Below are 20086 nucleotides of genomic sequence, written 5' to 3' on the forward strand. Positions count from 1 at the left end.
AGGAGGAAGTACTTTGTCATGTTCTTGTTTTTCTTTAGGAGCTTACCTCCATGTAGTATTTATATGGATTTCTCTAGCATGCTGATGCTGTAAAGCTCAAAGCTGAAGTTCAAGTTGAATTGTTAAGTGGAGTCTTTAAATCCTTGTATAAAGGTTTTAATATTTGAGTTTTCGTCAAATACATTATCCTTTTTTATTGGCTTCAACCATTACAGATGAGTATTTTAGTGATCCATTTGTCCTTTTCTACTATTTTCCTCAGGGTATCAAAATAACAATCGTCATTGTCATCATCATCATCATCATCATCGGGGGAAAGGATAGATTTTGTGAAAAAAGGTTGAGGAGTAGAACTGAAGCCAGTAGGTGGAAATTATGGCTCAGTGTTAAAAACTTCTAGCTCAGTGTAAGAAAGGACTTCCTAACAGAGTTGTGCAAAGGCAGAATGAGCTGTCTTAAATTACTTAAGCTCTTTGACTCTCAGTTTTCTCTTCTGTAAAATCACCCACAGAGTTGTTGTGATGCTTAAAAAATTTAACCCAGCGAAGTACTTGGCCCGGACCTAGCAAATATATATGCTCAAAAAATGTACGTTGAATGAATAAATGGAAGTATACTCTCAGCCTGTACTTTACCTTCTAGCCAACAGGGGACTATTTGTCCCTGAATGTCCTTTCCTTTCTCTTTTTTCTTTTTCCTAAGGCTCGGGCATCCTCCAAGAAACCTTCCCTGACACCTCCAGGGAGGTTAGGTTTCCCCCACACACTTAGCTCCACTAAGGCCTGTGACTGTCCCTTAGCGCCCTGTGTGGAAATTATCTATGTGTGTTTCTATCTGCCCCATGAGACTGTAAACTTCTCAATGACAGAGACTTCGTCTTAATCATCTCTGTGCCTTTAGCACCTGCTACAGTGACTGGCACATAGTGGATGCCTAATGTGTTTGATAAGGATGAGGAATGATATAAAGCTCAGAAAGGCTTCAGAGGCATGTGAAAGTTTAAAGGCAGAACTATATGAAAATGCTGGTTTATCTTTCTGCAGTGGCAAGTCTACTTTTTTTTTTTTTTTTAAATATTTATTTATTTTATTTATGGCTGTGTTGGGTCTTCGTTTCTGTGTGAGGGCTTTCTCTAGTTGCGGCAAGCGGGGGCCACTCTTCATCGCGGTGCGCGGGCCTCTCACTATCGCGGCCTCTCTTGTTGCGGAGCACAGGCTCCAGACGCGCAGGCTCAGTAGCTGTGGCTCACGGGCCTAGTTGCTCCGCGGCATGTGGGATCTTACCAGACCAGGGCTCGAACCTGTGTGCTCTGCATTGGCAGGCAGATTCTCAACCACTGTGCCACCAGGGAAGCCCCGTGGCAAGTCTACTTTTAAAAAGAAATCTTTTCCCATATGCTGCTAGGTGTGAAGAATTCAATGTAAAACTTAAGTTATTTAAAAATTCAAAATTCTACTGCTTTTCTGAAGAAAGCACATTCTGAAAGTAAAAGAGCAGCTTTAGGTGTCTCTGTTCTGTCTACTTAGTGGCTATCAGCTAGAAAACATTACTGGTTGATGAGTAAGAAAATGTCCGAGGAACCATGTGGAAAGTGTATTTTATGTTCATGCTTCTCTCAAATCACCTCACACAAATCCAACTGTGACTGCTTTTCTGGTTAGAAAATTCAGTCTGTTTTTAATTGTTGGATTAGAGATTTGCCAGTTAAGAGCTTGGGCTTTGAAGTCAGGGAGACCTGGGTGCCATTCTGCTTCTACCCTGAATGAGCTGCGTGGCCTCAGGCAAATTGCCAATTTATATGAGTTAGAAATAATGACTACCTGCCAGAGTTACTTCGAGGAGTAGATAGATTATCATAGAAGTGAGCACTGTGAGGGCAGAGGTTTTGTCTGTTCACGGTTAAGTCACCTGTACTCAGTCAGTACCTGACACATAGTAGGCACTCAGTAAATGTGTTGAATGAATGAGGATTTAATTGTAGCTATTAATAGTTCCATTTCAGCAATTTTCTTATTCCACAGTGGTTTTGTTGGAAGGATTTATTTTTTCCCCAACTCCAGTTGGTAAGAAATTATCTTACCAATGGTCATTTTCAGTTATTTAAATAGAAATCCAAAAAGGAGTCTCTGAGAAGCTGGTTAGTTTAACATCATTTCTCAGACAAATTAATTGTTGCCAGCAATTAAGTGAGGCTCACTGTTGGGAATTTTATCCAGGCATCTAGATTCTCTCACGAAAGCCAGTATTTTTTTTTTTCCTGTAAATTTCCCAGTGACTGGTTTAGCTTTCACATGTCTAGGACCAAGAAATTCAAGTCCATGTGCATCTTAGGTCTCTCAGCAACTCCAAACACTGTTGCTAAGCCACTAGGCTGATTCAGATGACCTTTTAAATCAAATGCAGTTTGCTTATTATGTGGCTGTTGGGATAGCTTTTTTGTTTTGCAAATAATGGAGAGTTTCCTATCTGGGTTGGTCCTGTCAAATTGCAATAATGATAAAGGCCATTTGTTCACTTAAGAGAATCCAACGCCTTGTGTAGTTTACTTTAAAAATTTATCACATAGTTGAAAACTAAGGCTCCTATTTTGCATGTGAGTTTTTCCTCTTGTTTTTAACAAAACCAAAAAAAAAAAAGTACATTTTTGGAGTGATTTTTTTTCCCCCAAGAATGATGTTGTTAAGTTGCAATTGAATTAATTTTTTTAAGATGAAAAATGTGGTTAAAAGTGTGGTGAGGGTAGAACAGGGGTTTTAAACTTATATTTCAAACACACATGTATTTAACGTACCTAAATGCTTATTTCTTTTTTAATTTGTACATTTACCTAGAAAATTGATTGCATTAGTTTTCTGACCAGATTTCTGTGAGAAATGCTATCGCATCCCTTTTCATTATTCATTTACCTCTCAGAAGTATTAACACTTCTTATGCTTGTAGAATATGATAATAACTATAATAATGCTACACATTCATGTAGTGTTTTATAGTTTATACCTTATTTCCACATATATTATTCAACTTGGGCCTCACAATATCTCTGTGAGTGAGGGGCATTATCTTTAAACAAATTTTTTTTTTGTTAATACACATGAGAATTGAGGTTCAGAGGGGTCAGGTGACTTACCCAAAGTCATGTGGCTTACTAGGGTATAAAACTTAGATCTGCTGACTTAGTTCATTGTTTCTTGCCAGTATTACACATAGCTGAAGGTCAGTCTCTATATATTTATATGAACCACTTATGTGAAGTCTGCTTTCCCATGTAAAAAGTACTGAAGTGATTTACATGTTCCTAAACTTGCATGCGTGTATTTATAGATCTCTTTTGTGTAGGGCATCTGATGTAAGGCTACAAATAACTAGATACATTCTTTTTTCATTCATTCAATAAATATTTGTATGGCTCCTACTGTGTGCCAGGTGCTGAAGATACAGTAATAAAACAGACAAAAAGCCCTGCCCTTGGAGAGTTCTAGTTTGAGAGATGGATAATGAACAAGATAGCACTTATAAGCATGTTAGAAGGAGATAAGTGCTAAGGGGAAAAAATAAATAAGGGGAAGAGGGTTATGAAATGTTGGTGGTGGGTGGGGAGAAGTTTGAAGCTTTAGATGATGTGACTAAGGAAGACCTCACCAAGGGTGACTTTTGAATAGTGATGTGGAGGAAGGAGCTCGGTGGGGTAAGGCTACTCCAAGCAGAGAGGTAAGCAGAGGCAAAGGCCTTGAGAGGTAAATGTCCCAGCATGTTCTCCTCCAGGTACAGTGAGAAGGTCACTGTGGCTGGAGTGGAGTTAAGGAGGGAGAGAGTAGCAGGAGATGAAATCAGAGAGGCAGCAGAGGGCCCAGATCATTTAGAGACTTGTAGGTCCTGCATGTTTGGTTTTTACTCTGAATGAAATGGGAAAACTTGGAGTGTTTTAAGCAGAGGAGTGACATAACCTGATTCAGAGTTTAACAGCATCAAGTTGGCTGCTGTATTGATATTAGATTGCAGGGAGACAAGAGTAGAAGCAGGAAGATCAGTTAAAAGGCTATTCAGGCTAGAGATAACGGTGACTTAGACCAGAGCAGCGGCAGTGGGGTGGTGAGAAGAGTTCAAATTCTGGATATATTTGAATTTATAGCTGACAGGATTTGTCGACAGATTAGGTATGAAAGAGAGATTAAAAAGTAACAAGTTTTTGGCCCAGCAACTGGAAAGATAAGGTTGCCATTGACAGAGATTGGGAAGATAGTGGCAGGGCTGGTTGGGAGTTGGAGAGTATCAAGAGCTCTGTTTTGGACCTGAAAGCTCGAGATGTCTCGTTAGACTGCCATGTAAAAATGTCAAGTATATAATTGAATATTGGTCCTGAGGTTTAGGGGAAAGGTTCTGGCTAAAGATATTATTTGATAGTCATTTGTGTATAGATTGTACTTATAGATGAGAGGTTTTTCTTAAATGATTACGCAAATTATGGAAATAATTTCATATGTCTGATAATATGACCTTGAAGATTTGTTATTTCAGGCTTCGTAACAATATCAGCAAAACAGAATGTGCATTAAACAAATGTCAGAACACACGTTAAAATGTTCTGTAAGTGATTTCAAGTGATTTATAGATAGACATACCAAGAGGTGCTGTACGGGGAAAAGTGACCTAATACCTACCATGGGCCAGGTACTTAAATCCAGGTATTTCAGCCCCTGTTATATCCTGAGGAATCTAAGCTTCCATGAGATTAGGAAGATGAGAGGCAGACCTGGGACTGGAACCCAGGTGTGTCTGATCCCGAAGTTGTGCTCTTCTTACTCTGCACCACACAAGCCAAGATGGTATGTGCTGTTGATTTCCAACAGCAGTCACGTGTCCATGAAATGCAATGTAGTATAAAATGAGCGTTGGAATAGGGTTACAAGATCTGAGTTTGTATCTCAGAGGCTTGATTTGAGTAAGCCTTCTAACTTCACTAGGCATTAGTTTTCTCATCTATAAGAGTTGTAATTAAACCTACCTCACGTGGTTGGTATGATGTGAGGTCAAATATGAAAGGCTTTGTAAACTTTAAACCAGTCAGAAATTGACAAACTGATCTTAAAATTCATCTAAAAATGCAAGGGACCCAAAATAGCTAAATCAGTCTTGAAAAGGAAGAACAAATTTGAAGAACTCATACTTCCTGATTTCAAACTTCGTATAAAGCTTCTGTAATCAATACAGTGTGATACTGGCATAAACATAGACATATAGATCAGTGGAAGAGAATTGACCATCCAGAAGTCAGCCCTTATCTGTGTGGTTAATTGATTTTTTGCAAGAATGCTAAGACAATTCATTGAGGAAAGAATAGTTTTTTTCAAGAAATGATGCTGGGAAAACTGGATATTCACATGCAAAAGAATAAAGCTGGATCCCTATTTCATACTATACAAAAACATTAACTCAAATGGATCAAATGATTTAATTGATAATTCAATTTAAAAATGAGCAAGGATCTGAGTAGACATTTTTTTCAAAAAAGATATACAAATGGCCAATCAGCACATGAAAAAAATTCTCAATACCATCAGTCATTTGGGAAATGCAAATCAAGACCACAATGAGATTCCATTTCACACCCACATAGGATGACTATAATCAAAAAGACACATAATAAATGTTGGTGAGGATACAGAGAATTTAGAACCCTCAGATGTTGTTTGTGGGAGTATAAAATGCACTCACTTTGGAAAACAGTTTGGCAGTTCATCAAAAGGTTAAGTCATTGTATATCCCAGAAATTCCATTCCTAGTTATATACCCAAAAGAAATGAAAATATTCATCCATGTAAAAACTTGTACCCAAATGTTCATAGGAGTAATATTCATAATAGCCAAAAAGTGGAAACAACACAAATGTGCATCTGATGAATGGATAAATAAATGTGGCGTATCCATATACAATAGGATATTTTTGGCAATAAAAAGGAAAAATGTACTGATACATGCTACAACATGGATGAAACGAAAATATGTCAAAGTGAAAGCAGCCAATCACAAAAAACAACCATTATATAATTCCATTTATATGAGATGTCCAGAATAGGCAAATCTATAGAGATAGAAAGTAGATTAGTGGTTGCCTGGGGCTGACAGTGAGGGGAAGTAGTAGAGGGGAATGGGGATTTGACTGCCAGTGAGTATAGGTTTCTTTTGGGGGTGATGAAAATGTTCTAAAATTGATCGTGATGATGGTTGCACATCTCTGAATATACTAAAAACCATTGAATTTGTACGATATAAGTGTCCATTTTGTGGGAGATGAATTATATCTCAACAAAGCTGTTAACAAATACTATTAGGGATGCTGTCTGTGTTTGTATTGGCTTTTTTTTCAGCTAAACTAAGTATCCTGTTTCAATGACTGATCCTGTTTACATCATTCTGAAATGTGTTGTGTGCACCAGCCAGGACTGATAACCTAATAGCGTTTCCTTAATTTTAAAGCTAATGTAAAATGAGTATCTTGAGTAATGCCCAAAAGTTCTGATTCTAGATTCAGAGCAGTTTTTTCAGTCCTACCACCCTATTTCCCAAAGTACTATACTAAGAGGGAAATTTTTTTAAAAAAATGAAGGTTTGTTTTTTTTTAAAAAGAGCCAAGAGATAATTAGCATTTTTAAATATGGAAATTTTTCTTTATCACTTTGGTATTTGGGTCTTAGGAAAGAAGGAGACTGGTTTTAATTGAGGGACTCCTATGTGCCTGACACTTATTAAACATATCCACATGTAGCATCTGATTTAACCCTTGAAGCAACCTTATGAGGTAGGCCTTGTTAACTCTACTTTACAGATAAGGAGACTGAGTCAGGTAACTTGTGTAAAGTCATACAGCTTTTGAGTGATGAAGCCAGGATTGGAATTCAGTCTTCTAAATTCCAAGTCCCAGTACAATCTAGGTTGATTCATGGGGCATCACCTTCAGTCTTCTCTGGTCCTATTTCTGTACCTGCTTGCAGAAATATTGTCAAACTCCAGGATAAAGCACCTTCCTATATGACAGATTAAATCCTCAGATCAAATCCCCCAGGTTATAAGCTTATAATTTTAGGTGTTATGCATATAATAGGTTTCTCCTATCTTATATTTGTGTAGATATAAAAAACTAATAATCTTTTTTTTTTTCTTTCCCTCACTTAGCAATGGTGAACTAGACCCCTGGTCAGGAGGTGGAGTAACTAAGGATATTACAGACACCTTACTTGCGATCGTCATCCCAGAGGGAGCGCATCATCTAGACCTCCGAGCCAACAATGCCTTTGATCCCGTCACTGTGCTATTAGCCCGCTCCTTGGAAGTTAGACACATGAAGCAGTGGATCAAAGATTTCTATGCAAGTCTGAGAAAGATGCACTGAGTAACGTTCGATCATTTTCAGTTTCTTCTTTTAAGTTCATTCCACCCACATTTCCATTCACTTTGGTTTTCTGTACATAATTACTTTCCCTTGTTTATTAGATTTGGTGTGGCAAAGGTTGAGATAGAAGAGAACGTGATGGTGGTGATAGCAGCCATCCAATGACCTGAGTCCTTGCCATCTTTGTGCCACCTCCAGGAAGAATCTCTTCATGACAGCTTTCCCACACCATCAGTGGCCTTGATAACTGGAGCAGAGTATTGACTGCCTTTCACAAGAGGGGGAGTCACTTCCTTGGTTTCTCTGAAAGCAGGGATTTATTGGTTTCGAAGTTGAAGTCTCTTTGGCCCATTTGTCACTTGCCCCTCCTCTACTTTCCCAAAAGGAAAAGCAGAAGATGGATAAAAATGATGTAATTGCAGCTGGTAGGAAGGATATCCAGTGCCAAACCAGGAAATGGGAGCCATTTCTTTTGTGCTTGATCTAATGACTTTGAACTGTGCTGTAAATAAAGAATAGGGCTGGACCTTATACCTGTGTGTTGCTTCTGAAGCTCACTCCAGCTGTTGGGAATGCTGTGTGCACTGGGCTTGGCTGTTTTTGGAAAGTCCTTTAATTTTCTCTCTTCTATTTGGCAGCTTTTCTTAGTTCTGGGATATTTGCCACCATGGTACTGCCAGTAAGAAATCTGGCCTTTTTCTGCTCCGTTTCTCTTTGTTTCTGAGGTCAGTTTTGTGGTAGTTTGGTTAGGTTTTGCCAGTTTAGGAAAATGACTCTGTTTTCCTTTTCTTTTTACATCTGAGCAAGTTATATTCTGTGGTTACTGATGATACTTCAGTAAGAAGCCTTTAAAAACTGATGAATCAGCTATTCAGAAGGTAGAATATAGTTATGTTCAGCATTTTGGTTTTTAGATTTTATTTTCTGGTGATTGGTATACTGTCATTAAAGCCAGAAGTGTCAGGACACTAAGAGGCAGGTGCACAAGAACTTTTCTGTATGGCTTCCAAAAGACAAGCTGACTAATTCATGCAGGCAGCATATTTGACATTAATAAATGGCTGAGCCGTTCCTATTTCCAAGGGGTTGGCTTCTTTCAAGCAGTTCTTACACTGAGACCTTTCTTCAGAAGAGCTTTTCTAGGATAACAAATAGGGTTGGATCAAAACCTTTCAGGGACAGAGAGAGAGACTAACAGTTTCTACTCTGTTGAAAGATTTCTCTTCCCTTGTTTGCTTTTATTTTCTCTCAGTTCTTTTTTCTTCACTCTGCCTTGGGAACATTTTCTGCTTTTTAAAAATTGTATCTTGAGCTTGAGTATTTCTAAAGCACTTATTTTTTTTTTATAAAATGCAGATATAATGTTAATTCTTGGGTGGGAGACTGAAATATTCCCCTTACTTTCCCTGGCATCTGGGAGATACAGAAAAATCTTTGTCTGGTTTTGGAAGCCTTCAGTTCTCATTGTAATAAGTTGTCCATCAAAGCATTTGGTCACTATTTTCATTTCAGCATCAGAGAAAAGTCTGCTGGGGTGGGAATTTAAGGGTCAAGACAATACTAGTTTTTATTCTTTGTCAACTAAGTTATATAATGCCGGGTTTATGGGCTTAATGGAGGATATTCTTACTATTTATTTTAGGCTATATTTATTTTAGCATATTTTCATTGAAACCTTTTTTACTTAAAATCTTTAAAATACTTTGCCACTTCACTTAATATTGATTGTTTGGATGAGTTGCATTTTTGTGAAGAGAAAAGTTGTCAAAAAATGACTTTTTTATGTACATGTTTTTTCTATGTACATTTCATGACAGATAGCAACCTTAACTAAAGTTGGCCTAATTATAATATGCTAAAATTTAATTTTAAATTGAAAAAGAATTGAAGCATCAAATAAGCCTTATTTAAAGCATCCCTCTAATTATTAGATGATACCTTTGAAACACCAGGAAAGAGAGACACAGAGAGTTGGAGTGTGTTTTTTTTTCTCTGTCTTTGTTACTGTAACTACCTAGAGTCAATGGGCAGAACTAAAGAAATTTAGAGATCTTTCTTAAGGGATCTGTAGAGTCAAGAGATTCTCCAGAGGAGCCAATGTCTAGTCTAGTATATTAGAGAGTTCTGAAGGCAACTCGGATGTCATCCAGTCCAACCACATCATTCGTAGGTGATGGCATTGTGGCCCAGAGAGAAGGGACTTGTCTAAGGCCTCACAGCTCATTTTTAGCAGAACCAAGCCTTGCATCCAGGTTTGTTTGTTGTTGTTGTTGTTTTGTTGTTTTGACTTTATTGGTGTAGCTTAAATCTTTGTTTGAATTCAAGCAACAAAACCTCATTAAACCAGCTTAAGCAAAAGAGGGAATTTTTTGAAGCTGTGCAGGAATAGCTCCAGGACTTGGGTAACTAGGAATTGTGAAAGAATGGAATTAGGGTGTGGAAAGTCATTAAAAGTCAGGACTGCTACTTTCTCTCGCTTACAGCAGAGGTCACCAGTTGTCAACCAGTGCGTACGATTTGCTTCTTTTATTTGTAGTTTGGCTAGCAGTCTAAAGTGTGCATGTGCATCAGAATTACCCGAGGGGCTTGTTAAAACATTGATTGTTGAGCCCCATCCCAGAGTTTGTAATATGTCTTGGGGTGGATCCTGAGAAGTTGCATTTTTAACAAGTTTCCAGATGACGCTGGGGAATCACACCTTGAGAACCACTAGTTAAGAGAATTCTGAATTTGAATTTCCTCAGACAAGGCATGTGCCTTCAGTTCTCCTCACTCCTGTTGTCCTACCTGATCCCACTGGAGTAGGGGAGCCCTGCCGAACGCTTCCTTTCCCAGGGCTGCTTCATCTCTGCAGATCAGCTTCCTCTTCTCTGCTCGCAAAAGGCCTGTCACGACTTCCCAGAATGGTGTCCTCAGGCCCCTGAGGCTGTACCATCTCACAAGCCCACAACTCTCAGATGGTTAGGGAGGGATAAGACCATAAAAGCATGGCTTCAGAGACACACTATTTAGGATGAGGGTGGAGGAAGAGCAGCTCAAGCAATTCAGTGTATAACTATCAAACAGTGTTTCTTGGAACACAGGTGTCCAACAAAATGCCAATGACTTATGTAATAGAAAGATCCATAGTTAAGCAAGGTTGGAAAATGAGGGGTTAAACAAAGTTAAATCGTTTTTTTTTAAATCTGTAAATATGCATTGTGACTTTCCGAAATGGTGATCAAGAATACAACTTTTGCTTACAGAAATGTTCTTACAGAACATTTACAAGGCGTAAGATTTTGTTCTGGAACCTGGAGGATACAATGGTGAAAAAGCAAACACAGTGTCTCTACTAATAAGGTTTACATTCCAGTGGGAGGAAGACACGAAATGTCAAATTATACAGACAGAGGGTACAATTATAAGTGTTATGAACAGTGGGGTTATTAGGAAATTTAGCGGCGAATAGTCTGAGCTGGTCTGCGGGAGCAAGAGAATGCTGTTCTGAGATGTGACGTTTTAGGTTATCTAAACGGTAAATGGGGGCTATACTAGAAGAGGAGTGGAGAAAACGGCATGTGCAAAAGCCCTGAGTGTAGTATACTCAAGGAACTGAAAGAAGGCCTCTGTATGGGACAGCAGATGACCACATGACCACAGAGAAAGTGACATAAGATGAATCTGGAGACCTGGGCAGGGAGGAAGCTCATTCAAGTAGACCATGATAAGGAGTCTTTATAAGGAATGAGAAACCGTCGATTGTCCTTATTCGGGGGAGTGACATGAACAGATTTTCATTTAAAGAGATCACTCTGGCTGTAAATTGGAGAGTGTACTGGAGGGGGTAAGCATGTAATATAGGAGGCCACAGTTGCAGTTGTCCAAGTAAGAGAAAGAGAGCTTTGGCTAGGGTGGTAGAGGTGGAAATGAGAAGTGGATGAATTTGAGAGAGATTTGGTAAGGAATGCCAGTGGGACTTGATGATGAGTTTTATATGAGATGAGAGTTGGGCAGGTGTCAAGGTTGATGATTTCTGACTAGTGCGCTTGGATAGATGGTGGTGCCATAGACTGGAAAGAAAGCCCCACTGGGTGAACAGGTTTGGCAGGAAGATTATGAGTTCAGTTTTGTCATGCTGAGTTTTATATACTTTTGAAATAACCAAGTGGAGCTAGCTGTCAAGTAGGACTGTTGGATGTAAAGATCTGGAACCCAGTCTGGGTTGGAGAGCCATGGTGAATAGATGGTAATCAAAGCATGGGATGGGATGTGAGCTCAAGGAACTAGTGTTCAGGAAATATACTTCAGGAGCTGCTACTATACTGTACTTACCACAATACATTCTTAAGAAGACCCCAAACATCCTAATTCTCCTGCAACTGTAGTACATTTGACTCCACTGAGCCAACCCATCACGTGATCCCTGGTACAGTCTTTGCAAAAATTGGGATCTACCTCTCTGCACTCATTTCCCATTCTTACTGCTGCCTTTCACTTTCCTAATAACCTGCACTTCAAACACAAAAATTTCTGTTATTCTAAAATACTGCTCCTGGGCTTCCCTGGTGGTGCAGTGGTTAAGAATCCGCCTGCCAATGCAGGGGACACAGGTTCAAGCCCTGGTCTGGGAAGATCCCACATGCTGCGGAGCAACTAAGCCTGTGTGCCACAACTACTGAGCTTGCGCTCTGGAGCCTGCGATCCACAACTACTGAAGCCTGCATGCCACAACTGCTGAAGCCCGCAGGCCTAGAGCCCATGCTCCACAACAAGAGAAGCCACCGCAATGAGAAACCCACGTGCCGATATGAGAAACCCACGCGCTGCAATGAGAAACCCACGCGCCGCAACGAAGAGTAGCCCCCGCTCGCCGCAACTAGAGAAAGCCCGTGCGCAGCAACGAAGACCCAACACAGCCAAAAATAAATAAAATAAAATAAAAAATTAATTAATGTATTTAAAAAAATAAATAAATAAAATAAAATACTGCTCCTCTGTCTGATTCCCTTCTCATCACTACCCTCCAGTGTGTTTTCACTGGCAAACTTCTTTGCATCCTTCAAAGCCCAGATCAACTTGATTACCTCTCCTGTGAAGTCTTTCTCAGCTTTCCCAAAGGAGTAGTCTTTCAAATCTATGCTGTCACAGAACAAGGTTCACACCTAGGGTGTCAGCTAGAATGTAAACTTCATCAAGGTAGAGATTGTCTTGTTCATTTCTGCATCTCCAGTACCTTTCAGCAATTCCTGACCACCTCTAATTTAGTACACATGCCCCAAACATTTAGCAATAAATTGCTAAATGTTTTCACCCTCTTTTTAGGAAGACCAAACTATCTGAGAGCAGGGACTATGCCTTACTTCTTCTAGTAATCAGCATCTAGTAATGGCGCGGCGCTGGGCAGCTGGTCTCAGTAGGCCCTTGGTAAATTTATACGAATGGATACTTTCCAGGGTGGAAAGGCCAAGCGTTCTGTCCATCTCTGTAGCCAAGCATCTTTCACAGCTCTGATGTGCTTACATGACCTCCTGCCCTGGGCTTCCCTGGATTTTGGAAAGCACTTCCTGCCCTGGGCTTCCCTGGGTCTCCAAGTACTCAGTACCTCTAAAACTTGGACTCACTGATTTTCCCTCACTTCAACTACTCATGCCTCAGGCTCCCTCTCCTACTCCATCAGTCTGGCACTTTTTATCAAAGGAACTGAATATAACTCTGCCTTGATGTTAGGTGGGAATAGAACACTGACTAGAAATAGCCATTCAAGTGGGTAGATTTCTCTGGAGCCACTTTTCAACGCAAGGGGTGAAGGAAAGGGCTGGTTTTAACAGATTTTGCTGCCTAATAGTGGAGATACATACAATTGCAGAGCTGAAAAGCAGTCTTGGGATCATTTAGTTCTACATGTGTGTTTAACATGACTAACATCTTTAATAAGAAACCCAGGCCTGGAATGTGAAAGTTACTTGCCCAAGGTCATATAGCTCACATGTTTATTATTTATTTTAAAATTTTTGTCACACTTGGTTCTGAAAGGATTTCAGGTGATCTAAAAGATATACAGTAGCACAGCATAAATGGGACAGAGAGATTTAAAAGGGATAGGGATGTAAAATGGATCTAGGAATGCAAACCATAAAGCAGCATTTATCGAACAGTTTCCACAGAATGCTAGTAAGGCCAGACGTAAGTGGGTGTTACATAAAAAAGAAGTACATGATCAAACTGTTTGAACATGGTTAAAATAAATTTAAACAGATTATCTTTACTACAGAATCTCTCAAAACTTTGATATGCCACGTTCATTGTGAAATCAACAAGAATGTGACATTTCCCAAACTTACTTGATCTATAACCCCTTTTTCAACAACGTTTAAGAACGAATGCTCTGCCAAACATACACTGGGGAATGCTGCCATGGAATTCTAGACATTTTCTGATGATAGAGGCCAAGAAAATTTGGCTCTAAGCTTTTTATCAGCCATCTGCAAAGAGGAAAACAAAGTCAGTTAAACAGTTCACACTGCACTTAAGATCAATCAGCCTGGAGAGTCCCAGGCAGGAACTTCCTGAAAGAGCCTCAGAAAGTGGAAAAATGTAATGAATAAGATTTTCAATTTCTCTATACATATTGCTAAATTTCACTGTATTCATTCTTATATGACCTTTCAGTATAAAGGAAAATCATAACACCAAAGTATAATGATTAAACTGTAATGAGCTAATGAAATATACTACAGGTATGTATATATATTGGGGTGTGTGTGTGTGTATTTGCTGATCTGACTTAATCTAGAAATATATAGATTTTACAGTGTCTGGAGGAACACTCTCAGTCAAAATTTTTCTGAATAGATGTTCGTTGGCCAGTTTAAATGTCATTGTAGATAGTTGAATAAGGGGAAGGAATGATGTTTTGTAACACAAATGAAGTAGTTTGGAAAACTGCTTCTGAATCTACTCAGACATTTGTATCTACTATTACCCTACCTGGCTCACAGATGAACAATGGGACCAGTGGCAGCTCACCAGCCATGTGGAGGCAGAGCAGAGATAGGGAATCAGGTGCTTCTATGCAATGTTGTTTGCATCTGTTACCAAACTTCCTCCTTAGCTTTGGGAGAGTGGTTTTAACTGCTTTTCTTTGTTTTGTAGCCCCTGAAATCTAGATGCAAATAGCCAAAGAAAGGCGTGCAGAAAACCATCAATCAATAACTCCAAGATATTAAACTCCAAGTGAAACTTTTTGCTCAGGTGATATGTAAGGTGCTATGACACTGAGGATATATAGTAAATGCCCTTGAATAAGTGCAGTACAGTGGAATTAGCCAGATGATTTGATAAATGGCCTCCTTTTTCATCGACACAGGCTATCAGATTATTCTTGTTTCAGAAATCTCACGGTCGACAGGAGACATTTCATATGTTATCGTGATGTCAGTTCATTTAGTTAATCTATCTACCTTCAGAATGGAAGGTACAATATAAAGCAGTAAAGTAAATCATCTGCTTTATCTCTGAGGAACTCATGGTCAGAGTTACACCACCTCTTTTGTCTCCTTTTCTGATGCCACAAAACCCTCACCTGCGGGAGTTTATTCTTTAGGTCTAAGCCAGTGGTTTTCAACTGGTGTCAATTTTACCGCCCAGGGACATTTGACAATGTCTGGAGATGTTATTGGTCATCACAAGTCGGTGTGTATGTGTGTGTATGGGGAGGGGGGTGGGTTGTACTGGCATCTAATTTAGTGGACATCCTGCAGTGCAAAGGACAGCCTCTCACAACAAAGAATTGTCTGGCCCCAGATGGCAATAATGTTGGTGTCGAGAAACTCTAGTTTAACCTAAATCTTCTCCATTATAATTTAAGGCCCTTTCCTCAAGTTTTACCCAACAAAGGAGATGAAAAACTGATGGTTTATTCAGCTCATCCAATAGTCTTATGCTCTAAAAAACACAGTAGCACAATGTATAGTACAGACACATTATCGTCTCTAAAATTTAATAACCTTTATTTTGAAGTCTGATTCTTAAGTTACTCCTTGAATTCTTAAGTAACTTAATTCTTAAGTTACTCCTTGAACTTCACTGGGCCGAATAACTGCAATTCTTTGGATTGTTTGTTCATTTATCATTTGTTCATTCAAACGTTTATTGAATGGCTACTCTATGCAGTACAGTGTTAGGTAGTAAGAATTCAAAGGCAAAGCCCTATTGTTTTCAAGAAGCTCACTATTAAAGGGGAGAGATGGTCACAATGTCAGATGATTAAATACTTTGGGCTAAGAATTTGGGTTGCATTCAGAATGCTGTGGGAGCATGAAAGCTGAAGTGATGAATTCATCCTGTAAGTTTGAGGAAGGCTCTAAAGGAGAAGTAACATTTGAACTGAGACTTGAAGGCTGGAAGTTTGCAGGGTGGGTGGAGCTTGGTGAGAAAGGCAATAAAAGCACTATTTAAAAAAAGATATTAAGCACTCATCATGTACCAAGGGTTAGGCACCCATCATGTTACTGTGAAAAAGATAGACATAGCTCCTATCATCATGGGGGTTATAAAAAGAAAGCCAAAAGAAACCTCCCCTGTAATGCTTGTATCATAGTTTACATGAACTCTGCTGCCTGCCTTTTCTCATTTTGAGCCCCTTAACCTCCCTGTGCGGGAAGCAAGGCAGATATTACCTACCTCCATTTTATAAAGGAGGACCATGAGGCCAAGAAAAATGAAGAAACTTCCACCCCCAACCACTAGCCACAGATCTAGTAAATGGCATGGTCTGATCCCAAATCCTGTGCTTTTCTACCATTCCTTGGTTCCAAATGCAATTTCCTGTGGCAGAGAGGCAAGCACAGTCTTTCTACCCCCCTCCTTTCTCTGCTGTCTTCATCTCTGGCTAAACTTTTGTTTTCTGCTGGCCCCAGTGCAGAAGAAGTTTTTCAGCCTTCCCAGTTCTGATTGCTAAGGGACTTCCCAGGGAAGGAAGGAGTGAGAATTGCTGTCCTGCCACTATCCATTTGCAAAATAATTTCTACCTTGATTTCCCAGATTTTTTGAGAAATAAGGAAAACTGGGATGTGGAACAGAAAATCCCTTTTGTTTGTCTTGGTGTTTGATAATGTATGCAACCTCTCTGGGTGGTTTAAGCGGTTTAGGTACTTTCTACAAAAGGGATCTTTTAATGACAAAACTAATGTGATTATCTGAGTGAGGGTGAGAGGCGTATTCAAAGCTTAAAGAAAATCTGTTAGAATAGCTGAATGTATCTGCTTAATCCTTTCTCTAATGTGGCTGAACAATGCTCTGGGAAGCCATTGGTCCGTTCTTTCTTCTAGTAAATGCCTGTCTCCATAGGTAGGGACTGTTTGCAGCTTTTGATACCCTTATGCTTCACCTTCTCAGCTGCACAAAAGTACAGGAAAAGCCTGGAGGAGCCCAAAGCACTGGCAGAAACCAAGTGTCTCCTGAATGCTGAGGGCGAAATGTACAGCACATGCATGCTTTCTCCACCAGCGTGCGAAGAAGTCGGGGCCGCAGTAACCAGCGGGAATGGCATCTCGGAGAAGGGCCCTGTTCTTTGTGCCTACTTTCATTGGGTGCTGGGTGAGGGATCACTTGTGGAAGCTTAAAATCTTACACCTGAGTTTTAAGAGTGGTTGAGCTACTCCTTTTTGGGGGGTGGGGGTGGGCAAGGGAAGCATAAGAGGGGAGAAAAGTGATACAGGTTTGGGTTCTGCAAATTGCTCTGTGAGTCTGAAGCAAAATCAAAGTCCTTTCTCTCATTTGTGAACTCAGGATAATAATACCTGCCACATAAATTCACTGTGAGAATCAAAGTGAAAACCTGAACATGAATGTGAAAGTGTCACAGCCAATCTAGAGCATGATCAGATAACATGTTGTACACTTTTATTTTTTATTTTACCTTACTTTATTTAAAGTATTATTTTAAATTCTTGTTCTTTTAAGAATACCTTTGTTTCTAAACGTATAATTCAATTTAACTTAAAACATTTATTCGTTACTTACTACGTGCTGGGCACAGTTCTGGGAATACAGATACAAATAAGTCTCTGAACTTTAAGGAGGTCATAATCTTGTAGGGAAGACAGGCATGTAAAATTCAGCTTGATAAGTATGCATCAGAAGTGATTAATTTTAACCTGGAGTCAATAATAATAGCTAAATGTTATACAATACTTATTATTTGCCAGGAGCTGAGTCAAATGTTTTCCTTAGGTTACCTCATTCAATCCTTGTAGCCCTATGAGGTAGGAACTATTATGCCCATTGCACAGATGAGGAGGCTGAGGCTTGGTCAGATCAATTAAGTCACTTTTCCACCACCATAGGTGGTGGGCCAAATTAGAGTCCCAAATCTGTCTGACTTTACAATTTAAACCCTTACTCATTGTGCCATGCTGCATCTCAAATCAAGGAAGACTTCCCTGAGGAGTTAACCATAGCTGGGTTTCAAAACAGAATTAGAAGTTTTCCAGGTGTACAGAGGAGAAAGGCAGATGGAATAGCATGGGTAAGAGAGCACATTGGCTAGAAAAACATCTGTGCAGAGAGGAACTAGAAGCAGTTTGTGATGATAATGGAGTGGGCAGGTTGGACGAGTAAGTTGGGGCCAGATTATGATCTTTCATACTGCACCTTTGTGGAAAAAGTATGTAAATTATTTACTTTAATTAATTACTTGATTTATATTTTGTTTATCAAAAAGGGTTTTACAGGACTTCCCTGGTGGTCCAGTGGTTAGGAATCTGTCTTGCAATGCAGGGGACGCTGGTTCGATCCCTGGTCAGGGAACTAAGATCCCACATGCCGCAGGGCAAATAAGCCTGTACGCTGCAACTACTGACCCTGTGTGCCGCAACTGGGGAGCCTGTGTGCCACAACTACAGAGCCCATATGCTCTGGAGCCTGAGCGCCACAACTAGAGAAGCTGCACGTGGCAACTACTGAGCCCACGTGCCACAACTACAGAGAGAAGCCCATGCGCCACAACGGGGAGCCCACGTGCCACAACGAAAGATCCCACATGCAATGCAGCCAAAAATGATAATAAATATTTTTTAAAAAGGGTTTTGCAGAAAGTGGGAACGGTAGCCACTTTTATGGTGCAGAATCACAAAATATACTTAAAATTTTAGAATCAGAAAACTTTCATGATGGAAGGCACTTAAGAGATCGTGGGCTCATTCTCTGCAAGAGGAAATCAAGGCTGAATGCATGTAAATGTCTTAATCAAGGTTATAAAGCAGTTTAATCAGCTGAGACAGGAATATCTGTGTTTTTCAGATGGATTATGGAGTTAAAGTGAACAATAAATGATAGTTACAGGATTATCTTCAGGTGCATTTATAGAAATTGGTGAATTGAAAAGAGGGATAGATAAAGTAGATAATTGCAGGGAATGGGAATAAAGTCCTTAGTTGAAGCTGTAGGTTCCCCACTGGGAAACTTCACAACAGCTCTCTTCGAAGAGTGGTGTTGGATATGTAAGTGAGTGTCTTGGCTGAGCTGAAGCTGGGAAACGAGTTTGCCTGGAAAACAGAGTTAAGATATATCTTCCTACGTCTACTTATTACATTTTTTTGGCCACTTTAAATGGGGGCCTGGAACAGATGTGAGCTGGTTCTTGTTCTCATTGAGCTCACAATCTGAAAGATGGGACAGACTAGAAAACAGGTAATTGCAACCAACTGAATTTAGTAATAAAAATAAGGTATAGGATGCTATGGCAGCCCAGAAGGGGCATGAGTAACTGTGTTCTGGATGGGCAAGGAAAAGCTTCCTTGGGTCGGGGTGGGGTGCAGGTAGTGACATCTAAGGTAAGACCTGAAAGATGAGTAAGAGTGCAATGCAGGAGAGGGAAAAGAGTGCTCTAGATAAAGGGAACAGTTTATGCAAATACCCCAAGTAATTTGGGAAAATTAATTTGAATGGACTATTCCCATTTGGTATAGCTGAAGTGTAGTGTGTGAGGAGGGAGTGATATGAGTTTTCTTCTCTGACCTTCCCTTCCCCAATACGCAAGTTTACATATACAGGCAGTTTACTAGAGAGTGTCACAACTCTGACAAAAAAGATAGAAATGCGTTTGGGAGTACCACAGAGAGCAGGTGTTGATGTGCTGGGAGCACACTAAATGATTGCAGAAAACAAAAACTCCAGTATTCCCCCCTCCCTGTGTCACTACAGCTATCCCACTGACCTGAGAACCAGCCTTCCTAAAGAAACTACTTCTCACCTCTAAGACAGAAAACAAAAGGCATGAAATCAATGCTCTGAATGTAAACGAGACAAATAAATGTCAGTGCAGCAGGAGGGGAGAGCAATAAAGTGAGCAGGCCTGAGTGATGGTGGTAACCTGCTGAATTCTCAGGTCACAGAGTAATTTACTGACTGGTCCTAGGCCACTAGATAATTATCCAGACAGCCCTGATTCTGGTGCAAAGCCTCCTGCTGCTTATGTTATTAATACCAGCAGCAATCAGCGGGCGTTGGTGGGAGCAAACCGAGTCCCCAGGCTGCTGAGTGAATGCACAGGCACCTTCCAGGGCCCTCTGAACTGGACCTCACCAGGAAAACTGGTCGGCTCCAACGTTCAGCTCTTTGCCCAGCTGCTGTGTGGTCCCCAGGGAGAGGCTCCCCAAGGGTGGCTGAGGGCTTGGACAAAGGAATAAGATACCCAAGTTCTGGAGTTTGACCACC

The 20086-nt window shown here is 40.1% G+C and overlaps 1 protein-coding gene across 9 annotated transcripts in view; it reads left to right on the forward strand.

The window, feature by feature from the left end:
- PRCP (prolylcarboxypeptidase) overlaps positions 1–7918 on the forward strand; it is a 70869-nt gene extending 62951 nt beyond the window's left edge. For 8 of the 9 annotated variants that reach the window (XM_082410180.1, XM_082410182.1, XM_082410184.1 and 5 more), the window contains exon 10: positions 7171–7918. In XM_082410180.1, coding sequence (XP_082266306.1) covers positions 7171–7387 — 217 coding nt within the window. In that variant the 3' untranslated portion in view covers positions 7388–7918. The remainder of the gene's footprint in view (positions 1–7170) is intronic. The other variant, XM_082410188.1, reaches the window with a different exon arrangement.
- Positions 7919–20086: the final 12168 nt, after the last annotated feature.

The sequence above is a fragment of the Balaenoptera physalus genome (genome assembly GCF_965194825.1).
Source record: "Balaenoptera physalus genome assembly, chromosome: 10".
NCBI lineage: Eukaryota > Metazoa > Chordata > Mammalia > Artiodactyla > Balaenopteridae > Balaenoptera > Balaenoptera physalus.